Source organism: Tauraco erythrolophus, chromosome 14, assembly GCF_009769465.1.
Source record: "Tauraco erythrolophus isolate bTauEry1 chromosome 14, bTauEry1.pri, whole genome shotgun sequence".
Taxonomy (NCBI): Eukaryota; Metazoa; Chordata; class Aves; order Musophagiformes; family Musophagidae; genus Tauraco; species Tauraco erythrolophus.
The window spans coordinates 10037760-10057275 of NC_141478.1; the positions used below are offsets into that span (position 1 = coordinate 10037760).

The window sequence follows — 19516 nt, forward strand, 5'->3', positions numbered from 1 at the left end:
GGGAAGAGAATAAAAAGGTGAAGGAGAATTTAGTAGAGCACTGCACAGAAACAGAATTAGCAAGTCATGAGATATCACGTGGCTGTTAGCAGACTGAAAGGCTCTGTTGATTCGATTTATTCATTAGGGCTTTTCAGTAGTGTAGGTTAAGTGGGAGAAAGTGGGGTATATCACAACTTACTTTTTATATTTCCTTTCCTGGAGGTTATTTAGCACCAGAGAAGTGGAGAAAGTTATTGAAAGTATCATGTCACATAAATGGGAGAACGATAGGAAAAAGAGCAGCACCACCAGCTCTCTGAAGATGGATCGAAAGAGCAATGCTGGGAACAGGAAGTCAAGAAAGTTTCGCTCCATTTCAAGATCACTTATACTTTGCAATGCCAAAAACAGTGACGATGGGTCGAGTCCTGATGAGAAATGCCCTGATCCCTTTGAGATCTCTACCAGTTGGGGTCAAGATGATTTTGACTGCTGTGCTAGAACACAACCGCTATGCACATCAGAGACAGAACACAGCCCACCTGATCCTCCGCGTGTGATCACCAGCATGTTCCAGTCCAGAGCCGCAGGAAACGAGAACTGCAACAACATAAGAAGAAAGTTACTCACCAAGGTAGGCAACTCGGTGCAGTATAACACTTCCTATTGCAGTAGTTCCTAAATGGATTAATTCATATTTCTCAGCAACACAGGATTCTACTTGGCTTTTGAGAGCTTATGAGCCTGTAGTGTTCCTGCTCTGTATAACCAGCATGAAAACGTATTAGCTTCCCCGCTGTGCTGTTTCACTCTGCTGATTGATGTTCTGCTGAAATCATTGACTGCTAGGCTACTTTCAGTGTATTCAGACTAGCACAGCTGGTACTTTCTACCTGCAATATAGTATTCAGCTCAAAATAAAAAACTATCGCTATAGTAAAGTGCATTTGTGAAGTGTGAGACCATGACATCTCACAAGCTATGCAAGTATGAATTATATTAATACTATAAAAGTCACAGGAGATTCAGCAGGAAGATGTTCTTTCTCTCTAATTCAGGAAGGAGGTAGTGATGGCTCTAAAACCACCAGAGATGTCACTTTTTCCTAGAGATGTAAAAATCTTAGCAGCCTCATATTACAACAGTATTCTTTAATCGAGAAGTAACTACGTTAATCCTAATGATCTGAACAGTTTTTCAGTCTGAGCAATATATTTTAGATGCCTTTAGAAAGTTCTTTTTCAGTGACATGTCCTAATTTTTCTGCTTTCTCTCTATCTGTTGGTGTGATGTGCAAAAGTAATCTCACTGCAAGCATGACATGTTTTTTAATACAGTTTGTGTCCTCTGGCATCTCCCTTATTATATGCCTTTTACCTGTGCAAATAGCAGCTTATATGAAAGAACTGATTCTTTCACCTAAAATATTTTTCTTATACATTCTATTTTACCTACCTTCAGTAGAAATTGGCTAAAACTAGACCTCTACATCTAAACACAGTGGGCACAGTGGTACTGAAAATCAGAATCTCCCCTTACTCCTTGAGTTTCTTGCTAATGATCACAGCCTGCAGCCCCATATGGCAAAGACTGCGGCAGGACAGAGGTCTGGATGTGAGATGTTTCAGCCCCTGGCAAAGTCCCAGCACAAGGACAAAAACAAGCCAGCTTTCTATTACATACTGACAGAAAACACAAATAGATGACACCCACCCAAGTCCCAAAATACACTCTGTCGTCTGCAAAACCATACCTCCTGTTCCCTTCTGGAAACAGTCCATATGCACTCTGCTGGTTTCCTTCTGTGAGCGAAGAAGGAGCTGGCCTCTGTGAACTCCCCCCTCTTCTCTTTTTACAAAGCTGAAGCCCTTTCTTAGGTGTGTGTCAGCTGTCACAGTCTACTTGCTTCCATGCCTCCAAAACATGCAGGGCTTCAATAACTGTTGTGATCCATACCCGTATGAAACTACTCAGGATCTTATTGCAGACTGTAAGTTTAGATCATTTGCTTTTATAGCTGCCAAGCAGCTCAAATAGGGATCTGGGGAACAGAGTAAGTCTCATAACTAACGCCATTGCACAGATAAAACATAACTGCTAAAGGTATAAATCTACACTTCGGCTGGAGTGTTAGTGTCACTGAACAGGATGGGTCAGGAACCTGGATGGTGACACAAATTAGTCAGCAACCCAGTCCATTACAGCAGCGTTTGGGTCACTTAGTGCCGTTGTAGACAACAGGTACATTAAATTCCCTCTCCAGAGCTCTCATAGAGATAAAAACCTCTTGAGGTGCTACTTGCTAATCTTCCATACCTTTCAGAGTCATGGATCAGGGAGTGATTCTAAAAAGTCTTATCTCAGAATGCTAAATAAGACGAACTTTAGTTAAACTGACCTTCTCCTGCACTACTGTTGCTGAGGCTTTGCCCTATATTATAAAAGCAGTGATCTCTATCTTCCATACGGCACAAGCCTGTCAGAACAATCTTTCTATACTACATGTCTTAGAGAGCTCAAGTTTAAAATTTCCCTGTTTAAGAAAAGAGTCAACAAGCATTTTTCAAGTCCCAGCGTAACACTCTCCATCAGCATGTGACACTTCAGAAATTCATGATGTGTGATTCAGAGCTGAAGGATCCTTGTCTTTGTTCAAGAAAATTGATTCCATTCTTTTTGTGGTGTTGCTGAGCGTATTCCACTATTCTGCTTTCCTGCACCTGCAGCCCTAAGCATGATTCTGAAGGTGCTAATAACTCCCATAGAACTGAACAACTTAATTTTTGCTGTCACATTGGAAGGAGAGAAGAACGTTTAAAAGTCCTGCATGATTTAATGCTTCATGTGCATTTCTTCTCCAGAGCTGAGGGGGAACCTGGAACATCAGTATTCCAAATACTAGTTCCTCTCTTCTGTTCAGAAACTTAAGAATCTGCCTGAACCATGCTCTGTCGATTGCATGGGGTTCACTGCTGCATAAACCATGAGCAAATCAAACAGTGATTCAGGACTTCTGCATATGTATTAGAGGCACTTTTTCCTGATTCCAAAATCTTTAGGATCCCAAACAGTCCTATGTCCCATTACTAACAGTTTGAGAAACTAGGTGCTACTTACAACAAGAAAACGAGAGGTAAGAAGAGGATTTTCAAAGAAAGGGCATCTATACATCATGACATCAATTCCTTTCACTTCAGTCTTCAATAGAAAATGTTACTGAAGCTATTGAGGAAAGTGCTGCAGCATGAGCACAATCTACATTAGACTCCAGAGAATCCCCACAGAAAAATTTTGTTCGTACTGTAGAACGTGTAGAAAAGACTTTGAGCTGGAACTCAGATCTTATTTTACTCCAGAGAATTTCAGAAGGCTGAAATTCTAATGATACCAGGTTTTGTTCATTCTTTTCAACAAAATACACACAGGTTTTGGTGCCAGTAGTACTACGCTGACTGGGATGGGACTACGAATTGATGTCACTGCTCCTCCATCTTCTGACTCATAGCTCAGCGCTAGCATGTGTTTGTGAAGGGGCCACAACATTGTATCTTGGGTGAATTTGGCTCTCGTGAGGAGTATTGCAAGGTTGGCCCACAGATGCAAAAAACTGACTTGCACCTGTGCAGATATTTTTGCTTTTAATCGAAGCATCCGTAGTATGCATTTACACCGCTAGTGCACTGAAAGGGCAGAGGATGGACCTTAACTGTGATGCTGCCTACCACTTTCACTGTGATGATATGTAGGCAGTATCAGATGATACGAGTTTCAGTTCACAACTGCACCTTCCAGGCAACTTCTTTCCAACAGTACGTGGCATGGTGGCACATCCAACACATAAAGCTGCAGGAATTGATCTTTCATCTTTACAGAAGTCATAACACGTGGAAGAAAATAAGGTTGAGACAAAACTTAAATAGGAGCCCAGCAGCAACTATTCAGTGGTTCATTACACTCTGGGCAAAAACCTGTCAGTGCTATATCCATGTGAACTATGCAGTTACTTCAGACGTTTGGATGACAGGTTATTCGCATCCTGCCAAGACATGACCACTACATGTCACATAGGGCCCTGTGTAATCCTTAGCTCTTATGTCCTTCTTTGGCCTCAGCCTACCCTGCTGCCACAGTTACCTCACTTCCCTGCTGCAGTCCTATTTCCAGTAATTTTTTTTTTTTTTGTCACAGAAAAGCTGCTGCCATGACATACAGAGAATGAAAGAAAACAAGAGACAATTTGGGAAAAGGGAAATGGAGAAGGAAGAGAGAGTCTGGAATTACAAAGACAGGAAAAGAGGAAACAGTTAACCATGGAATACTTTAAAGCAAGTGAAGTGAGGGGAGGGGAAAGCAACAGTCAGGAGCAGTGAAGGAATTGTATCTGCAGCAAAGTGCATCACCTAACTGCTCTCTGCTTCCTATGAAATACCATTCTTCCTTCTTTTCTTCTCTGTGTCCTCAGCATGTTTTGTGCGTTGCAACCATATCTTCATTGATATACATGTTGCTCAGCAGAAAGGCAAGTAGAGATGTTTCCACTAAGGACTATTGCTTCATAAACTTCCCAGCCATCTCTCTTCTGCCTGGCTGACTGTACAGGAAAGCAGTAGAAGCAGGTAATACATCACCATGCACACCCAGGCAAAGAAAAGCTGTATCAAATTCTTATAGCACTTAACAACTTATGCTTTGTGAGATAGTACCTGGGAAAGAATATCTCAGTCTGATTCATTAATCTCTACATCCTCTTCAAAATATCTTTCATTATATGTTCTAAATAGCAAAGATTTTTTTCCCCTGCTCTAATGTACTATCAGCAACGATTAGAGCAGATAAGCAGTCTTTCAATTAATTTGGTTTCTACGTTCCAATATTGACTCATATTGACTATTGCTCATTGTGTCTAGAACACTCAGGATTTCCTGAGTTTCACCTGTTCAGCCAGCTCCTGGACCACTTAGCTTCCAAGATGAGGTGCATGTAAGTCTGGTATGGACAGAGCTGGAAAGCCAGCTTGTCAGTGTGCAAAAAAGCAGATCTCTTTCATAGTTTGCTTCTCACAAAATCAGCAATTTTCAGGTGGCCTGAAAGGAAAAGAAAAGAAAAAAATTATAGATACTATCTGATACCTTGTGCACTGACACAGCAAACACTGTGGAAGATGGCCTTGCCAGCTCATATCATTACAAAGACTGAAACTATGCCAGTTGTAGGGAGAACAAACACAGCTTGACAGTATCAACTCCTATTCTTCAGAGAACAGCAGTCTCTGCTGGGTTTGAGAGCTGCTTCAAGAAGCATTCCGTTGCCTCTGCCCTGCATCACCAACACCCTGGGAAGCACCAAGAGTTACCAGCCAGAGGGGCCGGTAGCAGGGTTGAAATAGCATCTAGGATAAACTTAACAGGGAAGGGCTGACACTCTATGCAAACACTGGATCCAAGCAAATCTGACTGCATGGTTCCACTCAGGTCTAGAAAATTCTCCATCCTTACTGCCTTTGGTCCGTGACCATCTGCTTGAAGAAGGAAAAAAGCCAAAGGTCATTTTTCTCCCCTGGTCATCACCAGAACATTCTTTTATTAGCTTACCTTTATGCAAACACCAGTTAGCTGGCTCTTTGGTACCAGGATAAGTGTCACAGCAACAGACTGTAATGTCTCAAACATGAGCCTATGGGCAGGAGGGAAAAAAAAGACAGGAGAGGAGACTGCGTTTATTCATACATTTATGTGTTCTCCTGCCTTTTCCAATTTGTTTTCTCTTTCTGTCTTCCTGGCCTTCTTGCTTTTGTGACATCAAGGCCATGGTATCCCCAGAGCAAGTTGGAAAAGAGGCTGTTATATTAAGACAGTGTGTGCTGCAAAATGTGGGCCAGGGCAAAGGCTCCCAGAAAAACATACCAAAGGCCAGGACAAGGTGAAAAGGTCCATCTGTAATGTCTGATGTGCTGAATCATCTACCTAGGGTAGAACCCAAATCCCATGCTCTGCTTCTTGCATAATCCAAAGGCTTTCTAGCTTCTGCCATTTTATTAATTACAAAGGGAATATGCTGCCGGGAAAATGAATTACATCTATTATAAATATTTTGAAAAGACCAAGGCATCGGCTAGAGTACGTCAGAATTGGTGAAGTCATGTCAGTTTATACCAGAGAGACTCTGGCCCTTTCTTTGTTAGAATTGATGCAGGAAAAAAAATACTTCTTGAATAAAATCCCCCAAGACTGTATTCTCTTAATCTTTTACTTGGAAATCCCAGACATTTCATAGTCAGGAGGCCAGAAAAGCTAAATATTAAAATTCATTATTGTACTGTTGTTAGATTTTTTTGTTTGTTTGTTTTGGTTTTTTTCTTTTTTTTTTTTTTAAACAACAGTCAATCACTTCATTGTCATACGCTTGGTTAACTTAGTCAAAGACCTTACTTGAACTAGCCTTGTATAACACTTTACTTCATTGCAGACAATCTAACTACTGTGTCTTATATTAAGAGTGCACAAAAGTGTTTCAGTTTTCCACAGATGCCATGGTTACTCTTATTTCTAAACAACATCTGGAATTAGATGTTTTGAGACAGGACTCTGGGCTAGAAATGCCTAATGAGAGCATGAGGGAAAAAGACATCTTTTAAATGGCAGACAGAAGAAAAATCCTCAGAAGCTTTGCACTTCACATGACCAAAAACTGGGGAGCAGGAGGAGAGAGTTGGCCTGGATGGCCAAATTACTTTTCCAGAACTAAACACATGAAAAATAAATCTATTCTCACCTGTGACAAAAATACACTCAAGAAAGCTGCTGAACTCCACCTTTGATCTTTATCTTCCAGCCAAGCAGATTCAGCTTAAAGACAAATTTTGACTATAATGCACTCTTACAAGACTGTCTTCATTTTGTTTTCACAGAGATGAGTGGATATGCTAATGCAGAGTCTTGACATTCTTGGTGGCAAAGCCCCTTATAAACAGGCACATTTTGTTCACTGGCAGCAAATACGTGTCTAAACGTATGTTCTAATAATGAATTAAGTATTTAACTTTGAGCCTTAGCCTCACTGCTCTAATAATGAATAGGTAAGGTTGACCTAGAATCCACCTGCCTACATACGAAACCTGCCAACCTTATTTTAGCCAATTTTCAGCATTTATTACATTCAGAGCTATAAATCACCTTTCAAAATGAGCAGGACTCTTTAAAAAGGTGGAGGTTACAAAATAAATACTGTCTTTACTCTTGGAACCATCAGCAGTATTTCTATGCATAAAGTAATATGTGAGATAGGAAATAAAACATATTAAAGAACAAAACCCAAAGCAAATTGGCTGCTGGCACATGAATTGGTCAAATGTTTACTTTTCTAAAGAACAGCTTTTATTAATTTTCTGTCATGTTGCAATAACTTGGATATGAATATAGTGATCTATATCCAGGATCCAAAGAAGTGCAGATGCTGATAACATACAGATATTTGCCACATGTCCCTATAGCCCAATAAAAGCTTTTTTTTTTTTTTTTAAAGTAATTCATATAAATGAACTGCAGAAACGATTGACACACAGACCTCATTTGAAATGTAGCCCAACTTGGTAAGATGACTATAGATTCAAACAAAAATTGTTCCAAATATTTTTCTTCAGTGTACAATGGATTTAACCTCTACTTTCCTTCTGACTAAGTGCATGCAACTGATTACTCTTGGAAAGAACATTCATACAAGTTTTTATTTGGTGTCATTTCACATTTGTGTCCCAATACAACCCAGAATTTTCAGCCTGGCATGTGTCCCATTGTACAAAACGCAATGTCTTCCCCAAAGGACTTAAACGGTGCTGCAATGAAAGACCTCAGAGCCAAACCCAGTGCACTCTGTGATATCCTGTGAAACTGATGAGAGTCAAATGACTTTTGGACAATTAATTATGAAGATTTTTATAAACACCATGAACACAGCAGCTGTACACTGTGAACAAGATATAGGAATTGCATAAGTATGACTGTGCTCTTAACAGAGATGAGTTGAGACAGTCTGAAAAGGCCTACAGTTAAGTTAAAACAAAGAAGAAAATGAAGCATGGAGAATAGCTGTGTAAAGTTCTGTGTGCGTGCCTGACCAGTATCTGTGAGAGTATATATATATATTTTTCAAGGGAGCAGTACACAAGAGTAAGGACTCCTTACTAAGAAGAGAGGTTGGCAAGTCCAAACTTGAATTCTGACTAAAGAAAAAAAAGGAAAGCAACATTTTTAAAAACTCTATAATACAATTACTTTTTCACAACAGCTCCAATCGATGACTAGCTGAGGCCTCAAAATACTTTGTCAACAAGCAGAATAATTTCTTACCTTTCATATCCATCTTACATTTCTCCTGTTTTAGAATAAGAACGCTACCTTAATGAAAACCCTGTGAGCTTCATGTATGCAGAATCTGGCTTGTAATTTCTTATGGATACCTAAAACAAAGCACCGATGCAAATAAACAGAAAAGGTAGTTCAGGCTTTTTGCTACTCAAGATCTGAAATTTTAAGACATCAGAATTCTAATCTTTGTTACCATGCCAAAGACTTCAAAGCACTGCTGTAAGATAAAAAAGAACATAATGTAGTCCTGATTTCAAGTATGTACTTCTCAAGATATTTGCCTTGGGTGAAAAGTAGATATAGATGCTCCAAAACTAATACTAGAGTTCAAATGAACTGGTTTAAAATAGAATCCTGTCCATGCTTGTACACTTACCTATTACTCACTAGAAGTACTCTTCATGAACAAAAGAGGCTTCGTAAAATTTGGATGCTCCTCATTAATGGCGGACAATCTGGAATGCAAGCAAATCCACAGAGTTAAAAAGTCGTCAGTCAATACAAGTATAACCCTTATGCATTATCTACTGAAATCAGTCTGCAGTGAGGCTAAGGCTCAAAGTTAAATACTTAATTCATTCACAGTCTTAGATTTACTCTGTCAGGTCTCAGAACGAGAGCCAGGCTTCAACAGTCAGCCCGAAAGATAATGACCTTTATTGACATTGCTGTAAATTTGAAGTTTGTGTTTGCTGTAAGTCAGGTATGATGTGATCCCTATTGATTTGTGGTGAAAGAGCACAATGACTGTAACCCTCAGGGCTGGACGAACTCTGTTTAGGGCAGAAATGAAGCCCTACTGATGGTGAAGAAGGCAGCTTTCCTTGTGCTTTCAGAGGACTACAGATTACTGGAAATAGTTCATGCCATGCTGACCGGGGGACCCAGGAGCAATGCAGACAGTTGACCACTGCTATGTTTGGCGGCGGGTCCTAACATATGAAATTTGCCTCCCCTTCAGAAATCTATACCCCAGTCACATAAATCTCTCGACAACAAGCCTGGATCCAGGAAACACTGAGAGCCCTCTTCACTATGTGGAATATGGAGAGGTTGGCAAGGGCAGAGGAGGTGGGTTCAGCTGGGAGCAGAACAAGCGAATAGTTCAATTAGGAGATTTACTAAGCAAATGGAAGAGAAATTGTGTGCTAACTTCTTCCAGCTTTCCTTGTCTCTTTAGAACTTTTAAGTGTTCATGCGTTTGTGCTGTAGGAGTGTATTTGCTAGACAAATGTGTTGTCCTTCGTGTGTTTAGTCAATCCGTTCTTTGCTTTACTTACTCATATGACTTAAGACATTCTCCTTCTGTATGACCATATGCTAATGATTCATAACTGTGTTAAAAGTGTGCTTACAATTAGTCCTCCAGATGCAACACTCAGGCTACAGCAACCTCAACCAGTCTGCAGTGGACAAAGAATCTTCCATTGTTGCAGTACCCTCTGCTCCCCTTCCCCCACTTAACAAGTCAGCAGCAGGGATGGAGCTTCTAGTGTTTTGTATACACTTATTGTCCTTTCAGACCTCTTCCGTTTTCCCGAGTATTTCCTTTTCTGTCATATGTTTATTTATCTCCCTGTCTTTTCTTATAATAGTTAGCACAGGCAAAATTTATCCAGTTACTATGAAAAGTCTATTATCTGTTCTCTTTCCCTCTATGCAAAGGGACACTCTATTCTAATACTTCCCTCTTGCAGTCAGAAGACACTGAAGTCCTAAGGAAAACAACAACTTTTAAACACTGAATCTATAATACAATTGTTCTTTCACAACTGCACAGTGTTAAAGGCCTGTTCCTGTTCTACTTGCAGGCAATCTGGTTCTAAGAACATTTTCTTCATTTCTTAAAAAGGCTTAACACAACTGTAATTAACTTTTAACATCCTTGGTACATTTTCTTTCATGCAACCTTTCATCTTCTGAATCAGGACAGCTGCATCTGCAGGCTGTGTACAACCACAGGGAACAGAAGCTCAGGAATCAAGCTCTCGAGGAGTCCAAACTGTGCATCTCTCTGGAAAGGGTTCACAGGCAGCCACGTGCCTGCTGGAGGCACAGCGACCAGGTACTGTACATGTGGAGTCAGCAGGCTTATTAGGGAGCCCTTTGTCTGCACAGATTTTGCATGACCAGCTTTCTGTGACAAGCTATGCCTTGGACCTCAGTTTCAGAGAAAGGCAGGGATGTTTGGGAATAATTCCTTACAATGCTTCCAGTTGGAGAGAGGGGTCAAGATTCTAGAAAAATAAAACTGTGACCATTCAGGGATCTAATGCTTCTCAATTACATCAAGAAATAAAACCTGGAAGAATGGAAGATTGTACATACCATTAAGTTTTCAAACAGTTGCCCTATTAAAGGGCAGTGTCAGATGTCACCAGCCTAGCAAGGTCACTGGAAAGCAACATGAGCCAAAGTTCCTGAAAAGGAATAAAGTGTATAGTATCTGATCAACTTGCAAATACAAGACAGAGAGGAGGAATATTCTTCCTGGCTTGGGCTATTCTATGCTTTCATCATAGCCTGGGTGTAAGCCATGTGTGGAAAAGCATCTACTGACCACCAGGACTGAGCAGAAGAGAGCAGCAACAGGAAAAAAATCCTAGCAGGGGATAGGGTGCATCACACTTCAAGACATCTCATGGCAGCTCTGTTCAAGACAAAGGGAGGATTGCAGCTGACTCCTCGGTTAGTGAGACACAGAGCACAACAGTGCCATATTGTTCTTTGCAAAACAATATGCAAGCATGTTCCTTTTTTATTTTTTTCTTTTTTTAAGGGATGGTCATCTAAGCCCACGGGATGAACTGTTAAAGCTAAATGGACAATCACTTAAAGATCTATCCAGTAAGGAGGCTGAATCTCTCATTCACCCAACAACGCGGCTGATGAACATCATGATGGCTAGCAAAGTAAGCACGAAAGTTGTGGTCCCCTCCCACAACTGTGGGGCGATTTGACACTTACTTGAGAGAGAAGAGGAATTTGTGCATCAGACATTTGGACAACATGGTTTTGCTCTTCCTGACAAAACCCCAAACCTCTTGTGGTCAGACTCTGGTGACTTTCAGCATAGCTTTTTCCCAGATAAACAGAGCCTATGGGGAGGCCAAGGCCCTGGGAAATTTTAGCAAGGGCTGTACAACCCTTCCTTTTAGAAACACGTAGCTTGCCAATGTTAATTTTCCATTTGGAAGTTGAGCAAAGGCAGAGGTAGATTTAGGGGAAGATCCAGAAATCCAGAAGCCAGAGAGCAGGCTCTGTACTGAAGTAATTTTGTGGATCTAGCATCTATAGCTAGAAAATTCCCCTGGTGAATGTTACTGGAGTCTGCTACAGAGAGACGGGAACAGGAGGCAACATCAACAGGTCAGAAACCACACATTGTCACCAAATCTTTCAGTGGAAAACCTTTTTCAATCGTTCTTTCACAGAGTTTATTTCATTAGATTACATACACTGCATTTCAGGCTTCTTGTCCTTTCATCACCGCCCCAAACCAGATGGCACCAAAGGCTTTTCACTTGCAAACTGGAGGAAACTCAAGGATGGTGACTGGACAGAGTTAGTCCCATATCACACATTTACCAATCCGAAGACAGCAGAGCTCAGCCAAGGATTTGTTGCAGGTTTCAGGTCTTGATACTCCCAGAAAAAAGGCACTTTCTGCACGTTATCTGCAAATGGGTCACACAGAAAGCTCTGATACAATCCCAAACTGAGAAAACATCCCTAAGTGGAGCTGCTATCAGGGCTGAGCGCGCCTCTTTCTAGGACGGCAGTGAACTGTCTCACCCAGATGTCTGCTGGATTCTGCTAAGATTTTTGTTTATTTTCTCTCTCTTAAATGCCTAAGCATCCAGCGATTAACTCTATCAAACTTTTGCAGCACATAACACAGTTCTCAGCAGTCAGGTGAACTGTGCATTTAAGGACAAATCTGCACCAAATTAATCAAGAGTTATTAGCAATGGCTTTTCAAGCTAGCTACCTTGGTAAGAGAAACACTGCAAAATAATTTTCAAAATCCCTCTTTAAGGATCTTCTCTGTTTCTTATTGTGAAGAGTTCCCTAGAGGAAAAGGACTGGAAATCCCTAGTAGGATTTTGCTACTTGGCAATGCCTCCACCTACTGTTGAAGAGTAAAATTATCATTTATTAGTTCTTGAGGTATCTCCAAACAGCACTATGAAAGCCAGGCTTCTGGAAGAAAGGGTTTGTCTTGGTCAGCTCCAGATAGATTTGAGCATATATATCTTTGTCTGATGCTGCTCTTGTAGCCTTCTTAGCCCCTGCAGAATATTGCTGAGCAAATCCCTTTTATATTTGGAGTTTTACTATATTTCAATCAGTTTCCATATGCTGTCTGTATTTAATAATGTTCTTCCTTTAACTGGAAGAATCCTGCCTCAGGATTGATGGCATTCCTCATATCACAACAGAAGCAGGATTTCAGGAACCATACACATCAAAAAATTGTTTCTAACATCAACTATTATTTAGGTGCGACTGTGTTTTCAAACTGTTCTAAAATCCTGCATTTAGAAGCATGAATGTTTTATCTGTAAGTTTTAAAATGCTAGAATTAGTGGCCATATTTTCAAAACAACTTAGAGTTTTGCAGTAGAAGGGGCTGAATTTGTAGAAAACACTAAAGCCTCGTCCTCAAAGGTTTTTAAACACCCTGATCATATTTTAACTAAAAATATCCCTCTGAAATCAGCACAAGTTAGACACCTATCCACCAATGCAAAGCAGGCTTAAGAATTTTCCTTTTGAAAATAATGCCCTTCTAAGGTGATGGAGGCTGAGCACCCAAAAGCATCAGTTATGTCCAGAAATTAGGCGAGCACGGCTACATTTTACCCATACATCAAAATTGTTAGCCTGTATGAACCAATTGGGAATGTCCAATCAATTTTCTCTCCATTTTGACTAAAGACCAGAATCTATTTCTATCTTATTACTTTGGCAAGTTATACTCATTATTGTAGCAAAGGTTTGAGCTGCGCTCTCCTTTATCATCCTATTTATTTAAAAAAATTAATTTGCTCCTGGTTTTTTGTTTCAGGCTGAAATTTGTGCAAGCTAAATAAGGAGAAATTTTAAGTTTAGATCACTTTTGAGAACTTCTTGCATAGCAATAGTTTGGTGGGATTTTTGTTTGGGTTTGTTTTGTTTTGTTTGGTTTTTTTAGGAAACACCAACCTGTAAGGAAAGGCTTCTGGAAATACAAAATGGTTTTCTGCACAATAAAGCTGCATGTCAACGGACTCGCAGTAACTCAACCAGTAAGTTGCAAAGAAGTAATCTTTTCTCTTGTAATGTTCAGGGAATGCACAGCTCAGCAGTTCATCGTGTGATGGTACTGCAGTATTGAAAGAAACTGCAGTTGTTGTCCAAATTTTAAATGAGATTCTTGGCTAAAAATTGCGGATTCATTAAGGCATCAGCTTTTATATTCACAACATCCTACAATCACAGGTTCTGTGCATAAGAATTCCTTTTTTGTTTTTTAAGGTGTATTCTAAACAGGCCAATGCTCTTTCAGTAGAGAATGTTTGCTTTGTGATATCCAACATTAATGGCTATCTCCACAGTAGGGATTGAAAAGATCACCCGCTTCACAGAGAGATTTACAGGAAGAAAAACACTTCTGAGTAATATTTACCTGATGAAATGAATGTGTGAAAACGTCCGACGCGTGAGAACTAACCCAGCCTCTCTCCCCACACCGGACAGGCGTGGATCCGTGCTGGAGAGGGGAGACGGATGGCGCGGCACGGAAAGCCGTGCCCTTCGGAGACCGGCAGCCCCACGCTCTCCACACCAGCCGCAAGTGTCTTTCCCAGCAGCTGGACTGCTCTGGAGGGAGAACCCCCGTAAGTGCCACAGGAAATCACCTGAAAAACAGATGAAACTGTCTCCAGTAGGAATCTCTCCATGACCTTGGCAGTCACTTTCCCGCCCAAACCTGCCTTCCTTGCAGGCCCTGCCAGGGAAGATGGGGCGCTCTGCTTCCTCCACTTTTAACCCTACCCCTCCTCTGTGAGGAGCAGGAAGGGCTCTGTGCCAGCAAAACCCCAGCTCCTCAGCAGCTTCTCCCTCCCGTTTTCTGCTCCACAGTGACTCAGACATGTTCAAACCACCCATTAACATAGGCTGGAGACTGACAGTCTATTGCTATCCAGATGATGCCAAGTGGTTCACCACAGGCTGGGAGAGTGGAGGTTGGTAGAGTAGAGAGGGTGTGGGTATTTATGGACAAAGGTCCCCAGGCTCAAGCCTGGAGCAGGAAGAAGGAGAAGATGATCCTGACACTCAGCTGCCACCTCTCACCCTGCCTGAGGGACTCACGACTGCTCCCCTGCCTTTTCTTGGCCAGTTCCTCACCCCGCAGGCACCACAGCCTGACTTAGGGCTTTAATGGGGGTGAGGAGGCGGCAAACTGGATGACAAACCCCAACCAAACAACATCTGTGCAGACAGACAGACCCTCAGAGATCCTCCTGCTTGAAGGTCCTCCATGGCAGATGCTGCCCAGTCGCAGAGGCTCTTCGGTGGCATCCTGGTTTCAGGTATCATTACCCATCACATACAGAAATACACAATACAGCCCCTCACACAGAGGCAAAACAAATTTGAAAACTTCCGATTTCAGATTCAGAAGACCTACAACAGAATAAACAATCACCCTGATCTGGCAGAGGTACGCTTCTCAGAGAGTACGTTTTTGTATTGCACTGACATTTCCCTCTTAATTGTGTTCCCAGTCCCATGTTGAATAAATAATCTTTTCACGTCAAAATTGAGACTTATTTTCTTGCATATGCAGAAGTTGAAATTTTGGCTGATTTTCCACACACTTCAACACCTGTTAGTCTCACTTTGCTCCATTAAAAAAAAAAAAAGGTGTTGAACCCTCTTGGACTTGCAACTTACAAGTGCAATTAACTGGCTCTGCTGAACTTCATGCATCATTAGCTTTAGGTAATGACTTTTGACAATGCTTTAATTAGTTTATAACATCCAATTCCATGTTCAAATAGGAGGGTTTTTTTGTTAAATATTTCATTAAAGGTTCATTAAAATGGGTCAAATCTCAGAGGCTGGAGTTCAGAAATCCACTGTCTGGGGAATGGAGGGAGGAAAAGCACTGAGAAATTGCTTGCCTTTGTTTATCAAGCAAAAAGGATGTGCTTCACCTCTTCCAGCTGGAGAAAGCAGCCTGTGGTGGCTTAGTGAAGGCAGCACAGGGTATTTCACAGTTATTTATTTCACAGGTATTTCAAAGTTATTTAGTGGCAAGATGAGGGAAGGAGTTAGAATTTACTATTTCTTAGTTCAGTTATTAAAGGCAAATATGATAATAGTGGTTTAGGAACCCCTAATGGCCACAAATAGGATTTTGGCATGGAAAATCAAATGAGAGCAAAAATAAATCTTCCTACACCATTGCACCACTTCGTGCCAACATTCCAGTTTCCCTCTAGTTTAGTCACTGTGGGACAATTTCAGTGAGAAGTGATTGTCTGAGTAACAAGTCGCTTCTGAAAATTAGAGAGAATTAATGTTGTCCTTTTAAAATTTTTAGTACCATCAGTTATAAGGAGGAAATTTTTAAATAAACAAGTCCTAATGCATGTCCAAGAATTTCAGGTTCTGCATTAAAATGTTTGTTTTTTGTTTTGTGGTTGGTTTTTTTTTTATCTTCACAGGCCATTTCGAGGCCGTCTAGATCACTAAGTACAGCACAGCTAGTGCACATGTCCTGTGGCTCGCAGGCTTCTGTAATCTCAAACATCGTATTGATGAAAGGACAAGGGAAGGTGAGACTGACTGTATCAATTTACCATAGGGTTTTACTTCATTTTACAAATGTAAGCTGCAAAGCACAGGGAAGTGACATCCTGCAAAGCACAGGAAGGTTGCTACTTCTGGGTTGCCAGTTCCTATCCAGGCTTTGCCAGGAGTGATCAGTTATCACTCACTTTCTGCTTAATCTTCTGAAGTATCTCTGCTGAAGCATAGTCTTCAGGTTCTAATAACACATCAAGCTAGCAACTTCAGCACTGCCATTCACTGCATTCACCATTTTTGGCAGCTGGAGGCAGACTTGAAATCATCGACTTTGTGTCATCTGTAAGTTGCACTAGCACAGTAACCTTAGAGCTTCCTTTGAGTCAGAGTTGAGCTATAAAGATGGTTATGTGGAGAGAAAAAGAAGAGCTACCAGGAACACACAGGACCTCAATAAAAAACAACATTTACAAAAATCACAATAAAGTCTAGAGAAAGACAGTAGTTGTATCTACAAAAGTAAAGTCACTGAAGATGCTTAAAAAGAAAATACAGAAGGTATTAACTTAAACACATAACTTTTGAACTTGTTGAATAAGGCTCTGGATTTGTTCATTAATAACTGTAAGTGTAAATATTTAACATTTTATTTATAACTATTCAAAATGTGAGATGACTGTCAGAAATCATTCCATGAAGTATATTCATCGTCATCATTTACAAAAAGTCTAATTTTTCATCTCTATTTTGGGAGCCTATAAGGATGTCATCAACACAGTGCTTTCACTTTTTCTTTGAGGGACATTAAATGGCTTCAGAGGTGTGAATTAGTCCTGTAACATCCTGCTAAGGGTAACAGGTAGCATTTGACTTTTATATAAGGAGAAAAAGAGAAAAAAATAAACAGATGAGAAGTGTCTACCTACAAAGGTCTATAGGTGTTACTTAAACTTAGCACATGCATTAACTCTGTTTAGTAGAGGGTAAGAGAGAGAGATCTCCACCTGTGTGTCTGAGGTTAGTAGCAATATTGAGATCTTACATGGTGTTTTTTATCAATCTCATTTATGGGAGAGAAAACCAAGGAGAAGAACAGATAAATTAATCTTTCAAGATGACTTATTGGTTCAAGGGCAAATTAAAAGAATTTAGACACCTTCCTGTGTGTTTATAATAGTGAATTAATTGATGGCAACAAACAAAAAGCATATCATGCCGGTATTCAGCTGAAATTTTCCTTTGCTTTTGCTACTGGCATGTGGTTAACTATTTTTTCATGGATTATACTACTCTATTAAATAGTACTGCCCATGTAGCTAACGCAGAAGAAATTGCAAATGAACTATTATGAGAACTGAACCTGGGCTCACACACACTGTTCTTCCATAAATTAGGGTTTGGGCTTCAGTATTGTTGGAGGGAAAGACAGCATTTATGGACCAATAGGCATCTATGTCAAAACCATCTTTCCTGGTGGAGCTGCTGCTGCTGACGGAAGGCTACAAGAAGGTGGGAAATCCCTCTTCTCTCTTTCCCCACTACAAGTTCCCAAAGTATGATACTTAAAGGCAGATTAAAGTGAATCTGAAATGAGCCATAAATGACTTTTACACCTGCATCCATTATTGCATTTGCAAGACTCCTTACACGTATGTATCATGTAACTTATTGCACAATACAGTTATAGTAACACAGTGCTATTTTTCTTTTTAAAAACAGGTGATGAAATCTTGGAACTGAATGGAGAATCCATGCACGGATTAACACACTATGATGCTTTACAAAAATTCAAGGTTACATACTCTCCTTCCGGCACAATTTCAGTCTTTACACACAACACGCATGTGAACTCAACCCATTCGATCATTATATTTTCTTTCTTGCAGGCCAAAAAGGGTCTTCTGACACTTACAGTCAGAACAAGCTTCAGCACGCCTCATTCTGCTTCCAGCTGTCTGTCACCCCACTTGTGCCAGTCCCTGAGCTCTAGTACGTGCATAACCAAAGAAAACAGCTCTTTCAGTTCGGAAAGTGCAGCATTCTCATTAAATTCTACAAAGCCCAATGACAGGGTCATAATGGAAGTTACCCTAAACAAAGGTAAGTGCTAAAATTAACTGAGCACTGGCAAACAAGGCACTGATTCACAAAACGCTCTTCATTCGCTCCCTGAATGTCTTTCCTCACTAACCTGATTCTTTTCCTCAACTAAGTTTTTAATACACTAAATTAGATGTTGGTGCCTGTCTTAGTGCTAACAACTATCTATCAACAGCAGGATTCTGAACACCATCTGTCATCAAAAGCCAATCGTTCTTTTTTTTTCTTCTTCTTTTTTTGCACTCAAGCATTACAGTTGCATTCATATCCTTGGCATGAAAAAGTAAACCTCTTGGCAAAAACTACCAATTATTAAGCAGATTATGCAACTCAACCTTAATAATGCAAGAAGTTAATTTCATTCTTGAAAAACCTAAAAACCAAACAAAATACATATCTACTTATAGTTTCTTCACCTCCTCTCCAACTGTCATCATTTTCTATTTATAAACAACCTCTGGCAAGATGAAATAAACTTTTAAATATGGGAACATCAAAAGCAACAAACAAAGCTAAGTCTCTACGAGGTAATAGTATGACTTAGCAAACACACAGTATGGGATTTGACATCAGAGCGATTGTCCAGAGCAAAGAGGGCGAGTTCACAAAAATCGTAGGATGTATTAGAATCATAGAATGGTTAGGGTTGGAAGGGACCTCAAAGATCATCTAGTTCCAACCCCCCTGCCATGGCCAGGGACACCCTCCACTACACCAGGTTGCTCAAAGCCTCATCCAACCTGGCCTTGAACACTTCCAGGGATGGGGCACCCACAAGATCTCTGGGCAACCTGTTCCAGTGCCTCACCACCCTCTGAGTGAAGAATTTCTTCCTTAGATCTAATCTAAATCTGCCCTCTTTCAGTTTAAATCCATTGCCCCTTGTCCTATCACTACACGCCCTTGTAAAAAGTCCCTCTCCAGCTTTCCTGTAGGCCCCCTTTAAGTACTGGAAGGCTTAGTCCTGTGATTAATAATCACCTGTAATCCTTACTGTGAGAAGCCCTGCAGTGTTATATAAAACAAAAAGGAGATTTAGATGATATAGCAAAAAATAGCCACGCATCCATAATTCTTGGGGGTTTTTGTTGTTTTCTTTTTTCCCCTCTTTTTTTTTTCCTTCTCTATTCTGTCTCCTTATAAAGTCGTTTGAATTCTTCTGCAACGACAGATATTCTGCAAAATAAACCTGTATTGCATACTGTCTGTGACACATCAGTAATGAATTGCAAACCGGATCTTGGAAACCCACGAGCAATACCGGTGTGCAA

General features: G+C 40.5%; 1 protein-coding gene across 3 annotated transcripts in view; it reads left to right on the forward strand.

Annotated features, from left to right (window-relative positions):
* The first annotated feature begins 232 nt into the window (after positions 1 to 232).
* The window catches only part of IL16 (interleukin 16), a 32865-nt gene continuing 13581 nt past the window's right edge, over positions 233 to 19516 (forward strand). For 2 of the 3 annotated variants that reach the window (XM_086620087.1, XM_009990698.2), the window contains exons 1-9: positions 233 to 616; positions 10274 to 10410; positions 11125 to 11257; positions 13543 to 13636; positions 14088 to 14227; positions 16064 to 16174; positions 17540 to 17654; positions 17865 to 17938; positions 18032 to 18245. In XM_086620087.1, the coding sequence (XP_086476213.1) occupies positions 248 to 616; positions 10274 to 10410; positions 11125 to 11257; positions 13543 to 13636; positions 14088 to 14227; positions 16064 to 16174; positions 17540 to 17654; positions 17865 to 17938; positions 18032 to 18245 (1387 nt within the window). In that variant the 5' untranslated portion in view covers positions 233 to 247. Of the gene's footprint in view, positions 617 to 10273; positions 10411 to 11124; positions 11258 to 13542; positions 13637 to 14082; positions 14228 to 16063; positions 16175 to 17539; positions 17655 to 17864; positions 17939 to 18031; positions 18246 to 19516 lie in introns of all 3 variants that reach the window. The other variant, XM_086620086.1, reaches the window with a different exon arrangement.